Source organism: Dryobates pubescens, chromosome 10, assembly GCF_014839835.1.
Source record: "Dryobates pubescens isolate bDryPub1 chromosome 10, bDryPub1.pri, whole genome shotgun sequence".
Lineage (NCBI taxonomy): Eukaryota > Metazoa > Chordata > Aves > Piciformes > Picidae > Dryobates > Dryobates pubescens.
The window spans coordinates 24,426,115-24,442,048 of record NC_071621.1 but is presented as its reverse complement, the minus strand read 5'-3'; the positions used below and the strand labels follow the sequence as shown (position 1 = coordinate 24,442,048).

At 40.8% G+C, this 15,934-nt stretch overlaps 1 protein-coding gene across 2 annotated transcripts in view; it reads right to left on the bottom strand.

Moving 5' to 3' along the window:
* Positions 1–801: 801 nt before the first annotated feature.
* Positions 802–15,934, bottom strand: part of MIPEP (mitochondrial intermediate peptidase) — a 77,173-nt gene continuing 62,040 nt past the window's right edge. For both annotated transcript variants that reach the window (XM_054164606.1, XM_054164607.1), the window contains exons 17-19: positions 10,790–10,911; positions 9,969–10,042; positions 802–1,175 (exon numbers count right to left, since the gene is read on the bottom strand). In XM_054164606.1, the coding sequence (XP_054020581.1) occupies positions 1,081–1,175; positions 9,969–10,042; positions 10,790–10,911 (291 nt within the window). In that variant the 3' untranslated portion in view covers positions 802–1,080. The remainder of the gene's footprint in view (positions 1,176–9,968; positions 10,043–10,789; positions 10,912–15,934) is intronic.

Below are 15,934 nucleotides of genomic sequence, written 5' to 3'. Positions count from 1 at the left end.
GTTTTATGGCACCTTGTAAATTCCATTCCTTTCTCAGCCATTTTATGTACTTGATACAATGAATGGGTTCATCTTTTGTATTTAGCTTTCAAGTTTGCTATTCTGTTCCAAACCTCACGAATACCTTCATGTAACAAAAGATGCTATTTTGACTTACAAATATGGCCACAGAGACACCCATTGGTTTCTCACAGCTACAAAAGCGTGGCTGTCTTCCATGGCTATCCCCTGCTATCAAACATTTGTAGGGTACTTGTTTTACTCCGTTGCCTCTCTTTTCTTGTGTTGCAAGGTATCTCTTTCCTCCACACCCTAACGTTTCCCATCGCATACCTGTATGATTACAGTTTTTCTTCTCCCATCTTTTTGTTCCCTATGCCAAATACAGTTTCTAGTTTTCCACTTCATCTTCCTTTCCAATTTCCCTTCTGTTGCAACCACAACTTGCTTTTTCCCCAGTGAAGAACTCCCACAAGGAATAGGGTTAAAACAAGTTTAAAAAAACATCCATGAGCATGTGAGGAAGACCCATGCTAGCAGTTCCAGGTTATAACACTCAGCAGCTGTGCCCTAATACTGAACCCAATGAGCACACCAGAAGATCACTCATACAACTCCACTCCAAGCCAGGAACAGTTACATAGAATACATACATAGAATAGACCAGGTTGGAAGAGACCTTCAAGATCATCGCGTCCAACCCCTCAACCAATCCAACACCACCCAAACAACTAACCCACGGCACCAAGCACCCCATCAAGTCTCCTCCTGAACACCTCCAATGATGGTGACTCCACCACCTCATCCTGAAGGTGAGTTTTAATCAGCTGTTCCAACAAGATCAAATTTTCTAACAGCACATGCTAGAGGATTTGTTCTCTCCAATTCCATGCTTCAGCTTCTGTGGAACAGAAAGCCACCACCTCCATAAATGAAACCAGGTGATTCAATGAAATTATTTATTAACTCTCCCACCAAGTGTTCACTGAGAAGCAAGACCAATCACAACAATATTTTATCCACAATTAAGAAGACATATATGCAATCTTCCACAAAAGAGAGCGGTTCTGTTGAACATTTTCACGAGTCCATGAGAAATGCTTCAAAATCCTGGTCCAAGTCTGAGACAAGGGCATCCACAAAGTCTTCAACTGAAGGTGACTTCTGAAGCATACCTACAAAACCAAGACAACAGACTCTTCAGTACTAATACTTTGACCTAGAAAGGTTTGTCAATAGTAACATCAGCATAGCCAGCTGGTTGAGGGAGGTGATTCTCCCCCTCTACTCTGCTCTGGTGAGACCCCACATGGAGTACTGCATTCAGTTCAGGAGCCCCTATTACAGGAAGGATCTGGATGTGCTGGAGCATGTCCAGAGAAGGGCCACGAGGATGATTAGAGGGCTGGAGCACCTCTTCTATGAGGACAGACTGAGGGAGTTGGGGCTGTTCAGTTGGGAGAAGAGAGGGAAAGTGGCCTTCCAGTATCTTAAGGGGGCCTACAAGAAAGCTGGTGAGGGACTTTTTAGGGTGTCAGGTAGTGATAGGAATAAGGGGAATGGGAAAAAAATAGAAATGGCTAGATTCAGATTGGATGTTAGGAAGAAGTTCTTCCCCGTGAGGGTGGTAAGATGCTGGAACAGGTTTCCCAGGGAGGTGGTAGAAGCCCCATCCCTGGAGGTTTTTAAGGCCAGGCTGGATGTGGCTCTGAGCAACCTGATCTAGTGTGAGGTGTCCCTGCCCACAGCAGGAGGGTTGGAACTAGATGATCCTTGAGGTCCCTTCCAACCCTAACAATTCTGTGATTCTATGATTTCCAGTGTCACAATATGACAGTAACAGCTGTCATGTTTCACCATCTAGAAATAAATGCAATTATGATATATACAGATTACTTAATTTTTTCAAGCTACTTGCTACACATTATCACAAAATTGACAAGTTTCAAGACAGTCAACTGATTGTTATCGTCACAGTCTTGCTTGCACAGGGAGTTACACACATTTTAAAGTAACGTAACCAGAGACTCAGTCATTTCCAAATGACTGGGATAAATCCCTGAGCAGCTATCTAAATCCTTATCTGCTGAGTCTCAGGTGTGACAGTGCCAGAAAAAACAACCTGTTTTCTCAAAGTGGTACACACCTTTAAAGCATCCAATTCAGCATTTAAAGTTCTGTGTGAAATATCTCTGAAATTTTTCACAAGGCGTGAAATGTACTCAAACAAAAGTATTTTCAGCGCCTTGCAGTTTCAGTTTTGCTTTTCTACAGTAGCAGGACTTACCTTCCACTAAGAATTTTAATTAGTGCAACTGTCAGCTGTAGCATAGAATCATAGAATCACCAAGGTTGGAAAAGATCTCAAAGATCATCAAGTCCAACCTGTCACCACAGACCTCATGACTACTAAACCATGGCACCAAGTGCCATGTCCAATCCCTCTTGAACATCTCCAGGGATGGTAAGTCCACCACCTCCCTGGGCAGCACATTCCAATGGCTAACAACTCTCTCTGTGAAGAACTTTCTCCTCACCTCCAGCCCAAGCTTCCCCTGGCACAGCTTGAGACTGTGTCCTCTTCTTCTGGTGCTGGTTGCCTGGGAGAAGAGACTAACCCCCACCTGGCTACAACTACCCTTCAGGTAGTTGTAGACAGCAATAAGGTCTCCCCTGAGCCTCCTCTTCTCCAGGCTCCCTCAACCCCAGCTCCCTCAGCCTCTCCTCATAGGGCTTGTGCTCGAGGCCTCTCACCAGCCTCGTTGCCCTTCTCTGGACATGTTCTAGAGTCTCAATGTCCTTCTTAAACTGAGAGGCCCAGAACTGGACACAGGACTCAAGGTGTGGCCTAACCAGTGCTGAGTACAGGGGCAGAATGACTTCCCTGTTCCTGCTGGCCACACTATTTCTGATGCAGGCCAGGATGCCATTGGCTTTCTTGGCCACTTGGGCACACTTCTGGCTCATGTTCAGCCAGCTGAAATTAGCATAATGAACAATCATGCTCAAGCACTTTGTCAAGCAATACTATAAGCAGAGTGGTTAAAAATCTCACACCTTCCTCCCCAGAATCTCAGTTTTTTAGAAAGCAAGAAGATATATCCTGTAAATGACGTTCAGATGTTTCTTTGTACTTAACGCTACGTTAATGTTGGTCTTTTCCTTGTTATTAACATTTTTGAACATATGGAACTTTACTGCATTACTTGTACCAGAAGAAAAAAAAAATACCAAGAACATTACAGCTGCCAAATAATGTAAAATTTCATCTTTGTACTCCTTTGAAGTGATCTGCTCTTTCTGACAGCTGCCAACGTAAATATAACCTTGTTCTACCCTTTCTGATCAGCCTACCTACTGAACAGAGTTTCATTTTCTTCCACATCCTCAACAAGACTTGCCTTCAGTGGAAATTACAAGTGCATGCTGCTAGAAAACTGCAATCTTTTACTATTACACAATGATTCAAAACCCACCAGGAAACAAAACCCTCCCTTCTATCTGATTTAAACATGTAGTGAGTGTCAACACAAACTGCCACGGCCCAGGAGATTAATGCTGAGCACTCAAAGGAAAACAAATCTTGTTTCAGGTTGGCTGAAATGCTGTTAAGTGAAGTTTGCATCAAGCCATTTTGAAAATTACAAAGAACAGAATTAATATTTTGAAATACCTAGTAAACCTCTCATCTACTTTAACGTTAGTAAAATGACCGTGGAATTACTGCCAGTTCACAATGAAAAATGGCTTGCTCCACGCTGGGCTGAGAAACAGAGGTCTCCAGATACCAGCTACTAATCTAAGCTCCCCAAAGAGTTGTGGCTTCTTGTAGACTCCCTCTCTCAGGTTCCTCAGTGGGCTGTCTGGGGGACATGTATGTGCTCCCTAACAGCCTTGGAAAAGTTCCAGTTTAAACTCTTTTCCTGAAGTTCTATTGGAATTGGAGAGAATGCCTTGAGAAGATGACATGCATGGCAGCCCACTGAAACATGTACTGTCATGCATGACTACTGGAGCTTTTTCTGGAACTCAGTTAGAGCTGTCCAGTCCCAACAGCATGATTAGTGGGTTTTTTGGCCTAACATTGCCTCAGACATTTACATCTGACCTACCTGGCTCTATTTCTAGAGACTGAACAGAAGGAAGACCTTCACAGGTGCCACTCAGCCGATCTTTTACAGAAGTATACGTTATGATGAGGTGTGTTGTACCTATGAAGAACCTACTTCCCCCTGTATTCCAGAAAGGAAACCTGGATAACTAGTTGAGGCACAAAAAAAGTCTCAGGTTGGTGAAATTATTCCTTCATTCCAATTTTTAAGACCTAGCTCTACAAAAGAACCATTTTTCTATAGCTATGTCCTTTTCTATCAGGTTTCAATTTGTTAGCCACTGGAATGTGCTGCCCAGGGACGTAGTGGAGTCACCATCCCTGGAGGTGTTCAAGAGGGGGTTGAATGTGGCACTTGGTGCCATGGTTTAGTCATGAGGTCTGTGGTGACAGGTTGGACTTCATGATCTTTCAGGTCTTTTCCAACCTTGGTGATTCTGTGATTCTGTAATATGGAGGGATGGCTGTACTGCTGCATAGGCAGTGTATAAAATTGGCCATAATAGACATCACCACCACTCCCCAAGCCTCAAAATACAAACCTCACTTTCCAATACTGACTTCACAAAAACCAGCCAGACTGGGTGATGCTTATCCAATTCTTCTGTCACATTAAAATTTATTCTGTTGTGGACAATTCTTAAAACTTATTATCATTGCATGGCAAAAGAAGAAAAGCTAACAGTGCAATGATTAGGGGGAAGGAAAGAGAACAGACTGATGCAGGGATTATCTGCAAGTAGATTTAATTTGCCTCTTACATAAAAAATGGCAAATGAGAACAGGAACATTCCAATCCTGGATGTTACAAAATGAATAAAACAAACATAAATACTTGCTCACATTTTAGTGTGGCCAAATAGAGGTTTTACCAAACCTCCCTTGAAACTTGTTACAAATTGCATTCATTTAAGACTCCACATGGTTTGTTTTAAATGTTTAGAAGAATTCAAAATTGTCCTGGCAATTTTGATGTCATATGACCTCCTACCCAGTAGTTCCAACTTTTGATACAGCTTTCAGACTGCTTGCATTAGTGGTCTACTGCACTCCTATTTTCCCATCGTTGACATCAAAAGCAGACCCTGGCAAAATCTGCTTTTGCAAAGGAAAGAGGAAGAGTGAGTAACTGAGGTCACTGCTGAAAAACTCCTACTGCAGTAAAATGATCATACCCTTCTGAAATAAATAAGTACAGATTTTAGAGTAGACAACTCCAAAAGAAACAGACACTGGTGGTATTTCCGTGTTTTCATCTCTTACTCTACACAGATGATTTAAAAATGGTCATCTCCCTTTAAACTCCATTAAAATATATCAAAGCAAGATGAGCTTTGATATATTCTAAGTACTCAGCACTTCAGTCTACATGATTTAGTAAGATGTCCACAAGGTCTGATAATTGCTGTTTTAAAATCTGGGCGTGTGTTTTATACGTTCAGCCTAACTCCTCTTTCAGCTCTGTCTCTCCCAAGCCTGAGGCAACTACATAACTTATCTTCTCTGCTTTGAAGTTTTCTTTCACATTACAGCACTGTGGTTAACCACACCCTTTTGAGAGATGGTTAGCTGTAACCTACAATCACTGAAAACTGGGAGAAGAATAAAGCCTGTGGCAAAATCTGGCCTCTGCCCCTTTGAAACACTAATTATTTTGGGTCTGTATAGTTTGAGTTAACATATGTTGCCATTCACATCACCTTTTAGGATTTATGCCTGTTTTTTACACAGAGAGACATACAATTGTTATCTGAACATTTTAACAGCCTCCTCAAATGGTAATTATTCCATGAATTACAACTTGAGGCATAGAAAATAAGTTTTCGAGCTGCACTGGAGCACATGCATGTATGCTCACTCACTCAGTTGATTACCGTGTGTGCACACAGCTGCCTCTGCCTGTGTGCAGTATTACACAGCACTAACACATCAAGAGCACAACTTTGTGTGTATTATGCACAAGGACTTCTCCAGAGACCCAAAGGGTAAATGTGATTGCATCAAAACTGCAGGAGAAGCACACTCCAGGATATGTTCTGTGCTCTCAGATCGTCCAACCCAGTACTTTTCACAATGCAATTCACTTTCTGCCTGTGCACCTGGGTTTCTTTCCAGTCAAGGAGTGCCAAGGGAGAGAGGGAGGGCTGGTGCACACCTGGATCTTGTTCAGGCCTGCAACCGGCACACAACTGGACCTGGAAGGGACAGCTGGGCTACGTCTGTTCAAAAGAAATGTGGAATCCCTAATGCCACATAGTCCTAGGAAGGAGAGCATCTGCAAGAGTCACAGAGCCAACTCTAAATGAAAAAGGAATCAAGTTCTTCTCAAACTATTTCCTAAAGAAAATAAAACAAAACAAAATCCTCTGAGGCAATGCATTGTTCACTTGCTCTTTTAATTGCTCCTGCTATCCACATTTGTGGCTATTTCTGTATTTTGTAGATTATCAAAGGGGTAAGATCAAAGGGGTCACTTCAGAAAACGTTAGAAAAGGTTTCACAAAGGCTTTGTGCTGTTTTGTGTTATTTTCAGTGCAAACAAATGCCAAGAGAATCAAATCCAAACAAGAAAAGAAAAAGTGTATTTTGTTTTCTAATTAAAGACTAGTCCAAACAGGAATCTTGTTAGTAACTCCAGTGAATGGCAGGTCAGATCCTTTCTCTTCCCTAATCAGTACATCTATGGAATCATGTTGGAGAAAGATGAAAAGCTAAGGTCATATCCAAACACAAAAGAAAGACAATAGATAGCTTCTGAGAAGAAAAGCTTAACAAAGAAACTGTATAAATGAAATGCACTTGTAAAGTTATCTGTTATCAGTCAATGAATATGGCTAACTTCACAATGAGATACAGGAGAACTTCAAGGGTGAGGCTACATACGTGCATCCCAAAGTCAGACTTGTATGAGCACATTTCTTCATCTATGTATTAAAAAAAACCATGCTCAGGGAACTCAAGGTTTTTGAAACACAGCACTAGTGAGCACAGCATCTGGACTGTTCACCTGAAGAGTAAAATCAACAAGTTTCTAAGTTTGAAATGGAATAGAATTAACCAGGTTGGAAGAGACCTTTGAGATCATCGAGTCCAACCTATTATCCAATACTGTCTAATCAACTAAACCATGGCACCAAGCACCCCATCCAGTCTCTCCCTAAACACCTCCAGTGATGGGGACTGCACCACCTCCCTGGGTGGAATCTAATCAGAAATTTGTTTGTTCACCTGCTGTGGGAGCACAGCTTTGTGACTGATAAAAACCAATAAAAGGTGGAAATCAAGTGTGCTGGAACCTCCATAATGAAAAGGGAGAAAAAGCAGCAAAAGGAATCACAATGAAAAATGAAATGAAATCTAAACAAATTAAAGAACAAATAACTGGCTTTACTTTTCTCCTTAAATTCTCAATTTTTGTAATAATAAATACAAAGCAATTTAAGTATAAGCATGTAAGAAACTTTTCCATTATGTGTGTTCTGTGTTTCAACAGCAAATAATCCCAACGGCACTCAAAATCACTTGTCAAAGGAGTTGAGTCACCTCAATTTCATTTTTCAGGAAGTCATTCAAGCATGCTTGTTTAAGTTTTGCATTGTCTACAAGTGAACATCACAATATAGAATCCTGGTTGTTTTTATGATCTTTAATATATTTTTTCATTTCTTTTCAAAGTAATATTAAAGAAATGCTGAGTATCAAAGTGAAATTTGGAATACAGAAGTGGCCAGGGAGCTAACCTGAAGAAAAAGAGATGTACCCTTGATGGAAGGCTTTCACATCAGAGAACACTTAAGCAAACTGGGCCTATGGAATATCACAGGTCCTGATGGGATGCACCCACAAGTCCTGAGGGAACTGGCAGACAGTATCACAAGGTGACTTTCCGTAATCTTTGATCCATCATGGTCACTGTGAGAAGTTTTTGATGCTATCTCCAGCAAGATCCACACAGAGCAAAAGATGATATATGGGCTAGATTATCAGACAGTGGGGTGGATTAAAAACTGGGCCCAGAAGGAGTCAATTAGTGCCATGAAGTCTAGTTGGATGCCAGTAACTGGCGGTGTACCCCAAGGGTCAACACTAGGTCCAGTCCTATTTAATATTTTCATGAATAATCTGGATGATGAGGCAAAGTTCAGCAAACAGAAGGGCACAAGCCCAGGCACCAGTATATGCTGGGAGCCACCCAGCAAGAAACGAGTTTGGACAAAAAGGACCTGGGGGTCCTGGTGAACACCAACTTGAACATGAGCCAGCAATGCACCCTTGCTGCAAAGAAGGTGAATGGCATATTGGACTGCATTAGGCAAAGCACCATCTGCAGGTTGAGGTGGTGATCCTTCCCCTCTACTCAGCCCTAGTGAGGCCACACCCAGAGTGCAGTGTCTGGTGCTGGGATCCTCAACCCAAAGAGATGACTGAGGGACTAGAGCATCTCCCCTATGAAAAAAGGCTGAGAGAGCAGGGACTGTACAGCATAGAAAACAGATGGCTCAAGGGGATCTTATTAATGAGAATAAATAAGGAAGGGTGCAAAGATGATGGAGCCAGGCTATTGTCATTGGTGCTCAGTGACATATTAGACGTATAGTGGACACAAACTGAAACATGGGAGGTTCTCCCTGGTCACCAGGAAACACTTTTTCCTTGTAAGGATGACTGAGGGCTGACACCCTAGAGGTGATGAAGTCTCCATCCTCAGAGATATTTAAAAGCCATCTGCACATGGTCCAGGACTACCAACTCTATCTAGGTGGCCCTGCTGGAGGCAGGATGGTTGGACCAGGTGAACTCCAGAGGTTCCTTCCAAGCTCCATCCTTCTGTGAGTCTGTATTTCTGTCAAAACATCTGCCATTTTTTGGTAAAGAAGGGCAAGTCTGCAAGTCATGCTGAATGAAAAAGAAAAACCTCCTCGTAGATCAGAAATATAAATAGAACATACAGTTGCTTAATATATGACAAGTCTAAGGACAGCAGAGGTTATGGCCTCAAATACAAACAGATGGGTCAAAGAACTGAAATGTTCTAGTTATGAAACTGTGCCAATCTCATGATGAAATACCAACACAATACCATTGTCTTCCTTATCTGTAGGAAAAAACCACCATAACTTCCGGACTACCTAACAGGAGTGAAGAAAGGCCAATGAATTAATATTCATCCTAGAATTTCAAACAAAAAGATGCCCTGTTAGGACTTAGCAAGTGCCCATACCAGGAACAGTGACTGTAATGCAAAGAACTTTGAATAATGCAGAGTAAAACTTCTTTATCCTGATGTCCTCGGCAGATTTGTTTCCTTCTCATGACTTTTTAACATATTTAACATATGAAGTGTAGTATTTTTGCTATCACTATGAATTATTTTTAGAAGTTATTTTTCAGACTAAAAAAGGCAAATATGGTATCAAGAGGAATAATGCACCATAGTCAACATACTGATGCAACCAAAGCTGTTTTGATGATGCTAAAATGCCACGGCCAAGCCAAGCTGAAATTCTCGTATAAAAGATAACCACATTATGAATTCCAGGTATGCAGAAGTTAGGGGGTTTTGAATCAAAAAATAGTATCATCAATCTTCTTCAAGTATGAGATACTCTTATTCTAAATTCTTTAGACAGCCTTGTAATACAACCTCTTCCAACACTTTGCCCAAACTACCTGGTGTATCACAAGCACTACTGACCACGACACTAAGCTGATGACCAGTCCACTTCACTAAACAAATGAACACATTTTCTTTCACTAACCTAGTGAAAATCAGAATTAAAAGACCAACTAGGGAATGCAGTTAAATTATTTCTTCCTTGAGCAAGGGAATAACACAGTTCTGATTGTGTTTTTTTACCTTGAACCATAAGTATGGGCTCTTTTCCACCGCCGTGTGCCAGCATCTCTCTACGATAACGCTCACCCATTGCCCTGGAGAAACACAGATGTTAGAGCCACCTGCAAACCCAACCTCTTCAGCTTTCACTCAGATTTGCTTCAACAATCTCTGTGGAACTCAAGAGAGAGATCAAATGAAATTTTCCACCCCGAAACAATGAGTACCTTGACTCCATGTTGACTCCTTAAATTCCAGTTACATTTAAAATTGCACTGTAACTGAAGCAGACAAATTTTATACATATGAATATGTGTTGGTGTTTATAGAAGTTAATTTGCAAACATTTCAGCCTTCATTGCTCCAAGGAGGAAAGCTGCTCTGTTACAATGCTCCTAACACACATCTAAGGTGATCTCACAATTTACTTTTTAATTTCACAAAGCAAAATGAGTCAGATAGCTACACTTAGCTTTGAAGCTGGTGACATGAAGCTTGTTTAACACCTGCAGTTGCTTTGATTTCAATAGAAAATTACAATTAGGTATTTATGAAAATCAAGCCATCTAAGTACATCTAAATATGGATATCAGTGCCTCCCAACTGGCACACCTGCATTTTAAGACATTGACACACTTTTTTTTGCACCAGTGAACATGTCCCAAAATATACTTTATACCTGTAGTTATACATGGCTTTTATAATCTTTTTAAAAAAATCAAGAAGATGGCTAAGAATTAATTGTCATTAAAACCCCCATCAATCTACACGGCCCCATTTCATGTTTTCCTGAAGCAAGTAACACAACATTTCATTCTACTTAATATTTTCTCTGGGTTTACCTATCAAATGGGTCTTGAGCAAAACACTGTTTCCACACCATGGAGGCAACAGCCCTAGACATGAGGTAGGAGTAATATTTGGCACCATAGCCCACAAGATGACTGAATCGCAGCTGCCAGGCCTGTAAGGGGGAAACAAACAAAAGCCAGAACAGAAGTCATCTTTCAGATCTTTTACATTGTTTGGTATTTCTGATGTATAATGGAAAAAATCTGGTACTACTGAAGAACCAACAGTTTAAAAAGGAAAGAAAAAAGGAAAGGGAGGAAAGGGAGGAAAGGGAGGAAAGGGGGGAAAGGGGGGAAAGGGGGGAAAGGGGGGAAAGGGGGGAAAGGGGGGAAAGGGGGGAAAGGGGGGAAAGGGGGGGAAAGGGGGGAAAGGGGGGAAAGGGGGGAAAGGGGGGAAAGGGAGAAAAGGGGGGAAAGGGAGGAAAGGGAGGAAAGGGGGGAAAAGAAAGCAGAAGAAAAGAAAAAAGAGAAAAAAGCAAAAAGAAAGAAAAAAAAAGAATGAAAAAAGAAAAGAGAAAAAAGAGAAAAAAGAACAAAGAGAAAGAAAAAAGGAAAAATAAAGAAAAAGAAAATAGAAAAAATAAAGAAAAAAGAAAGAAAAGAAATAAAAAGAAAGAAAATAGGAAAGGAAAAAAAGGGGGGAGGGAAGGGGAAAAAAAGGAATAAAAGAAAGAAAAGAAATAAAAAACAACAAGGAAAAAACTCAAAACACCAACCACCAGAAATCCTAAGTACTGGATATATAGAAATACAAATAGGGTAAGAAGGAGAGAAAACCAAGCAGTAAAAACAAAACCAAACCAAACAACCAAACAAAAACCCACCACACCCCAAAGAAACCAAACCAATTTGACAATAGTGATAATAGTTGTGTTGTTCTATTGGTCTGGAAAGGAAACTGCTATTACCTTATTACAAGTAACACCACATTTTATCATTTTCCATGTGGGTAAGTGTCAGATGTCATATTTGGGAAAGTTCAATTTACATATTTCTGCCACAATCAATAATAGGGACTTGCATTTAATACTGTAAAAAACCAGAGCTTGCTATACACCAAAAAAATCAAGATTCAGACAAATCACATCCAAGATGTGCAAGATTTGCCTGCACATTTTTCAATGCATGTATTTCAGCAATTTTGCAGAACACTGACTCTGATTCTTTGTCGCACTGTAACAATCTCCTGATTTTGACAGCTGAAATCAACTATATTTCTTTATTCAAGAAAGTGATGACCATCACCTTACTCTCCACTAGCCAAGTCAAAGAGGTATGTCTATGTTAAAAAAATACACAAATTACCAACTGAGAGAATGGAAAAAGGAAATATTTGGCTTTTTTACCGTCAAAAAGGTAGCAAACAGTGGCCCATATTCTAGTTCCTTGTGAACTCCTGATGAGAAACAAGGTTGTTAGCTTCCTTTTCTAAGCAACACCTACAAATAAAGCTCTCAGCTGTAATTTACCCATTCAAAAGCTACTTTTAACCAGACGTTCATGGGTGAGCAATCAAGCCTCTACTGGTAGTACTGATGATTATTTTAGAGTAGGAACAGCAACATTAGAGTAGATGAAAAGATGTCTCTAGTCTTCAATTTTCCTGTGGATATTCAGAAGTTTAAACCATTTCCAAATAGATCATATTACAGTGAAAAATCGAAGTTGCTTATTCTGCTACCAAAACAAAGGTACTAATTTCTATGAGCTTGACACAGAAGAGGTTGAAATACTCTTCCCTATCAGAAAGAAGCTGTAACCAGGATAGTATGTCTTCCTCAACAGTGTAGTTTACATTGAATTGTTCAGATCAAATGCTCTTGCATTTAATGGCCTGCACCTACACCAGGTCACCTTTAGGGATGGTCAAGTATTCCATTCATCAGGCTTACTGAAACTCTGTATCACAAGTTCAGCCTGGAGAAAAGAAGGCTCCAGGGAGACCTAATTACCTTCCAGTACCTGATGAGGACCTACAAGAAGGATGGAGAGAGACTGTTTACAAAGGCTTGTAGTGATAGGATGAGGGGCAATACCTTCAAACTACAGAAGAGTAGATTTAGATTGGATGTTAGGAATAAGTCCTTTACCACGAGGGTAGTAGAATACTGGAACAGGTTGCCCAGGGAGGTAGTTGAGGTCTCATCCCTGGAGATTATCAAGGTGAGACTCAACAAGTCTCTGGGCAACCTGAGCTAGTTGAGGATGCCCCTGATTACTGCAGAGGGGGTTGGAATGACCTTTGAGGGTCACTTCCAACCCATACCATTCTATGATTCTAGGTATGCTAGGAGAAAAGAACATCTTCTCACCAACCTGCCCAAGACCAAAATCTTGTTTCAGTCTGCATCTAAAACAAGCCTCATTAGCCTCTGTCCAAACAGAAGACATTTTGCCTAACCTCACCTTTGCTAATATACTGAAGTAAGAAACTTGACGTTGCTTTCTTTCAAAAGAGAAAAGGGAAGACCAAAGGAAGACAATGCTCATCCCTATCCCTGCATTTGGAGAGGCTCTCACACATAATGAAGTCAAGAATTCAAAAATTTATTGGCAGCAGGACAGTATTCAAAAAAGGAAATAAGAGTAGAGGATGACTAAATTTATCTTAAGATAGATTTCTAGGACTTAAAAATTATAGATGAGTCTCTCTCCCTTCACTGGGATAAAGAACACACTTTTAGATAGCTCAAGCTGCATAATTACTACCATTCTCAAACTGCAACTGTCTTCCTATTGCAAACAGTATACACCAGATCATAAACACTACTATTCCCTAGTGAAGTTTGAAGCCTGTATTAATTTGTGTTTGTGTGTTTCTTTTTTGTAACCAGTACAGATTTTCCTCACTCTAGAGTATGAATAACTGTAGCACACCATCATTCCAGAAGCTGTGGATGCCTCCTCCCTGGAAGTGTTCAAGGCCAGGCTGGACAGGGCTTTGAGCAACCTGGTCTAGCAGAAGGTGTTCCTTCCCTGTACACAGCAGTGGGGTTGGAACCAGGTGAACTTTAAGGTCTCTTCCAACCCATACCATTCTATGACTCCATGTCACTACTTCATCAATCCTCATGCAAAGCTTCTGATCAGGAACTCTTAATCTTCAATATTTCACCATCACCTAGAACACATTATACTACTCAAGTACATTTTCTGATTCTCACAATTAACTTCACAAAACTGGATTTAGCTGCCTCTAAACAAATACTTAAACATTAAGAAACATCCTCTACCTTAACTCACAAAGAACTACCTGTCTGTATTAAAAAAAACCTCCTCCTGCTTTACACAGACGAGATTACAATCTAGGCAATAAAATGTTCAAAAAGCTCAAGAATATGTAGGCTTGTATTCCATTAAAAAGTTTTATGATCAATAAAAAATAAAACAAATCCCTATAAATGTATTCTTTCAAACTACACAGTTCAGCCTTTAGCATAAAAATCTATTTTAATAAAGTTAGCTATAGAGGTAAAATGATTTGATTCCTTGTGCTGTTTCCAGTGATGAACAATTTCTCCATTAAAAACCAAAAAAGAGACATTTTAATTTCACTTTTGGAAAGGGTAAAGGCTTGTGGTGGGTTGAAAATTCCACCCCCAATATTAAATTTGCCAGACCAGCAGTTGGAAGCAAATGAATAGAATAGAATAGAATAGAATAGAATAGAATAGAATAGAATAGAATAGAATAGAAATAGGAATAGGAATAGGAATAGACCAGGTTGGAAAAGACCTTTGAGATCAAGTCCAACCTATCATCCAGCACTGTCTGATCAACTAAACTATGGCACCAAGCACCCCACCCAGTCTCTTCCCAAGCACCTCCAGTGATGGTGACTCCACCACCTCCCTGGGCAGCCCATTCCAATGGGCAATCACTCTTTCTATTAAGAACTTCTTCCTAATATCCAGCTTAAACCTCCCCTGGTGCAGCCTGAGACTGTGTCCTCTTGTTCTGGTGCTGGTATTTACAAGCAAGACTACACTCTATAATGGAATGCAATTAATACACAGAATACAGAATTAACCAGGTTGGAAAAGACCTTCGAGGTCATCAAGTCCAATCTATCACCCAACACCATCTAATCAACTAAATCATGGTACTAATTGCCTCATCCATCTCTTTTCAAACACTTCCAGTGATGGTGACTCCACCACCTCCCTGGGCAGCCCACTCCAATGGCCAATCACTCTTTCTGTGAAGAATTTCTTCCTAACATCCAGCCTAAACCTCCCGTGGCACAGCTTGAGACTGTGTCCTCTTGTTCTGTCACAGGTTTTCTAGGAGAAGAGACTCCCCCCCCGCCCCAGCTACAACTTCCTTCAGGTAGTTGTAGAGAGCAATAAGCCCCTGAGCCTCCTCTTCTCCAGGCTAAACAACCCCAGCTCCCTCAGCCTCTTGTCATAAGGCTTGTGCTCCAAACCCCTCACCAGCTTCATTGCACTTCTCTGGACACTTTCAAGCAACTCAACATCTTTCTTAAATTGATGGGCCCAGAACTGGACGCAGTACTCAAGGTGTGGCCTATATGTACAAAACAGACAGCATTTACAAGATTTACAGATATTTACAATTGATGAACAGCACAAGGACCCCCCCCAGACAAAGACCAGGGGAAGGTAATAGTTTCTCCCTCCCTGCCCCACCTTACCCCGCCCCCTACACAAAAGGGACAAGAGAAAGGAGCAGAGAGACATTAGAGCTTAGCCAAAGCAATGCAGCCACGGTCAAGCAGAAACCAGTTAGTACCTCTCTGAGAGTGAAAAAGCGAGAGAAAATTGTTTTGGTACAACTAGTTTAAGGCCCTTATCTCTCCAATGGGATTGTTTAGAACTATCATTATTTTCCTTTTTGCACCCAGTTGACATTTTGCTACTTTCTGTTCAAGATCTGTGAAAAATTTTTAAAGGCATAGCCTAAAACTACCACAAGGCTAGACATGTAGGACTAGGGCACTCTCCTTATTAAATGTTGTATTTTTGGTAAGGAACTAGAAAGTTAATGAAGACTGTGAGTAACCACCTACTTCAGAAAGTTCCATGAACTCATTCCAGCAGTTTATAAAACACTGCATTTTACAGCATAGCCCATGGGTTATGATAATATGCCATCCACAGGTCATGTTCTTGCCTG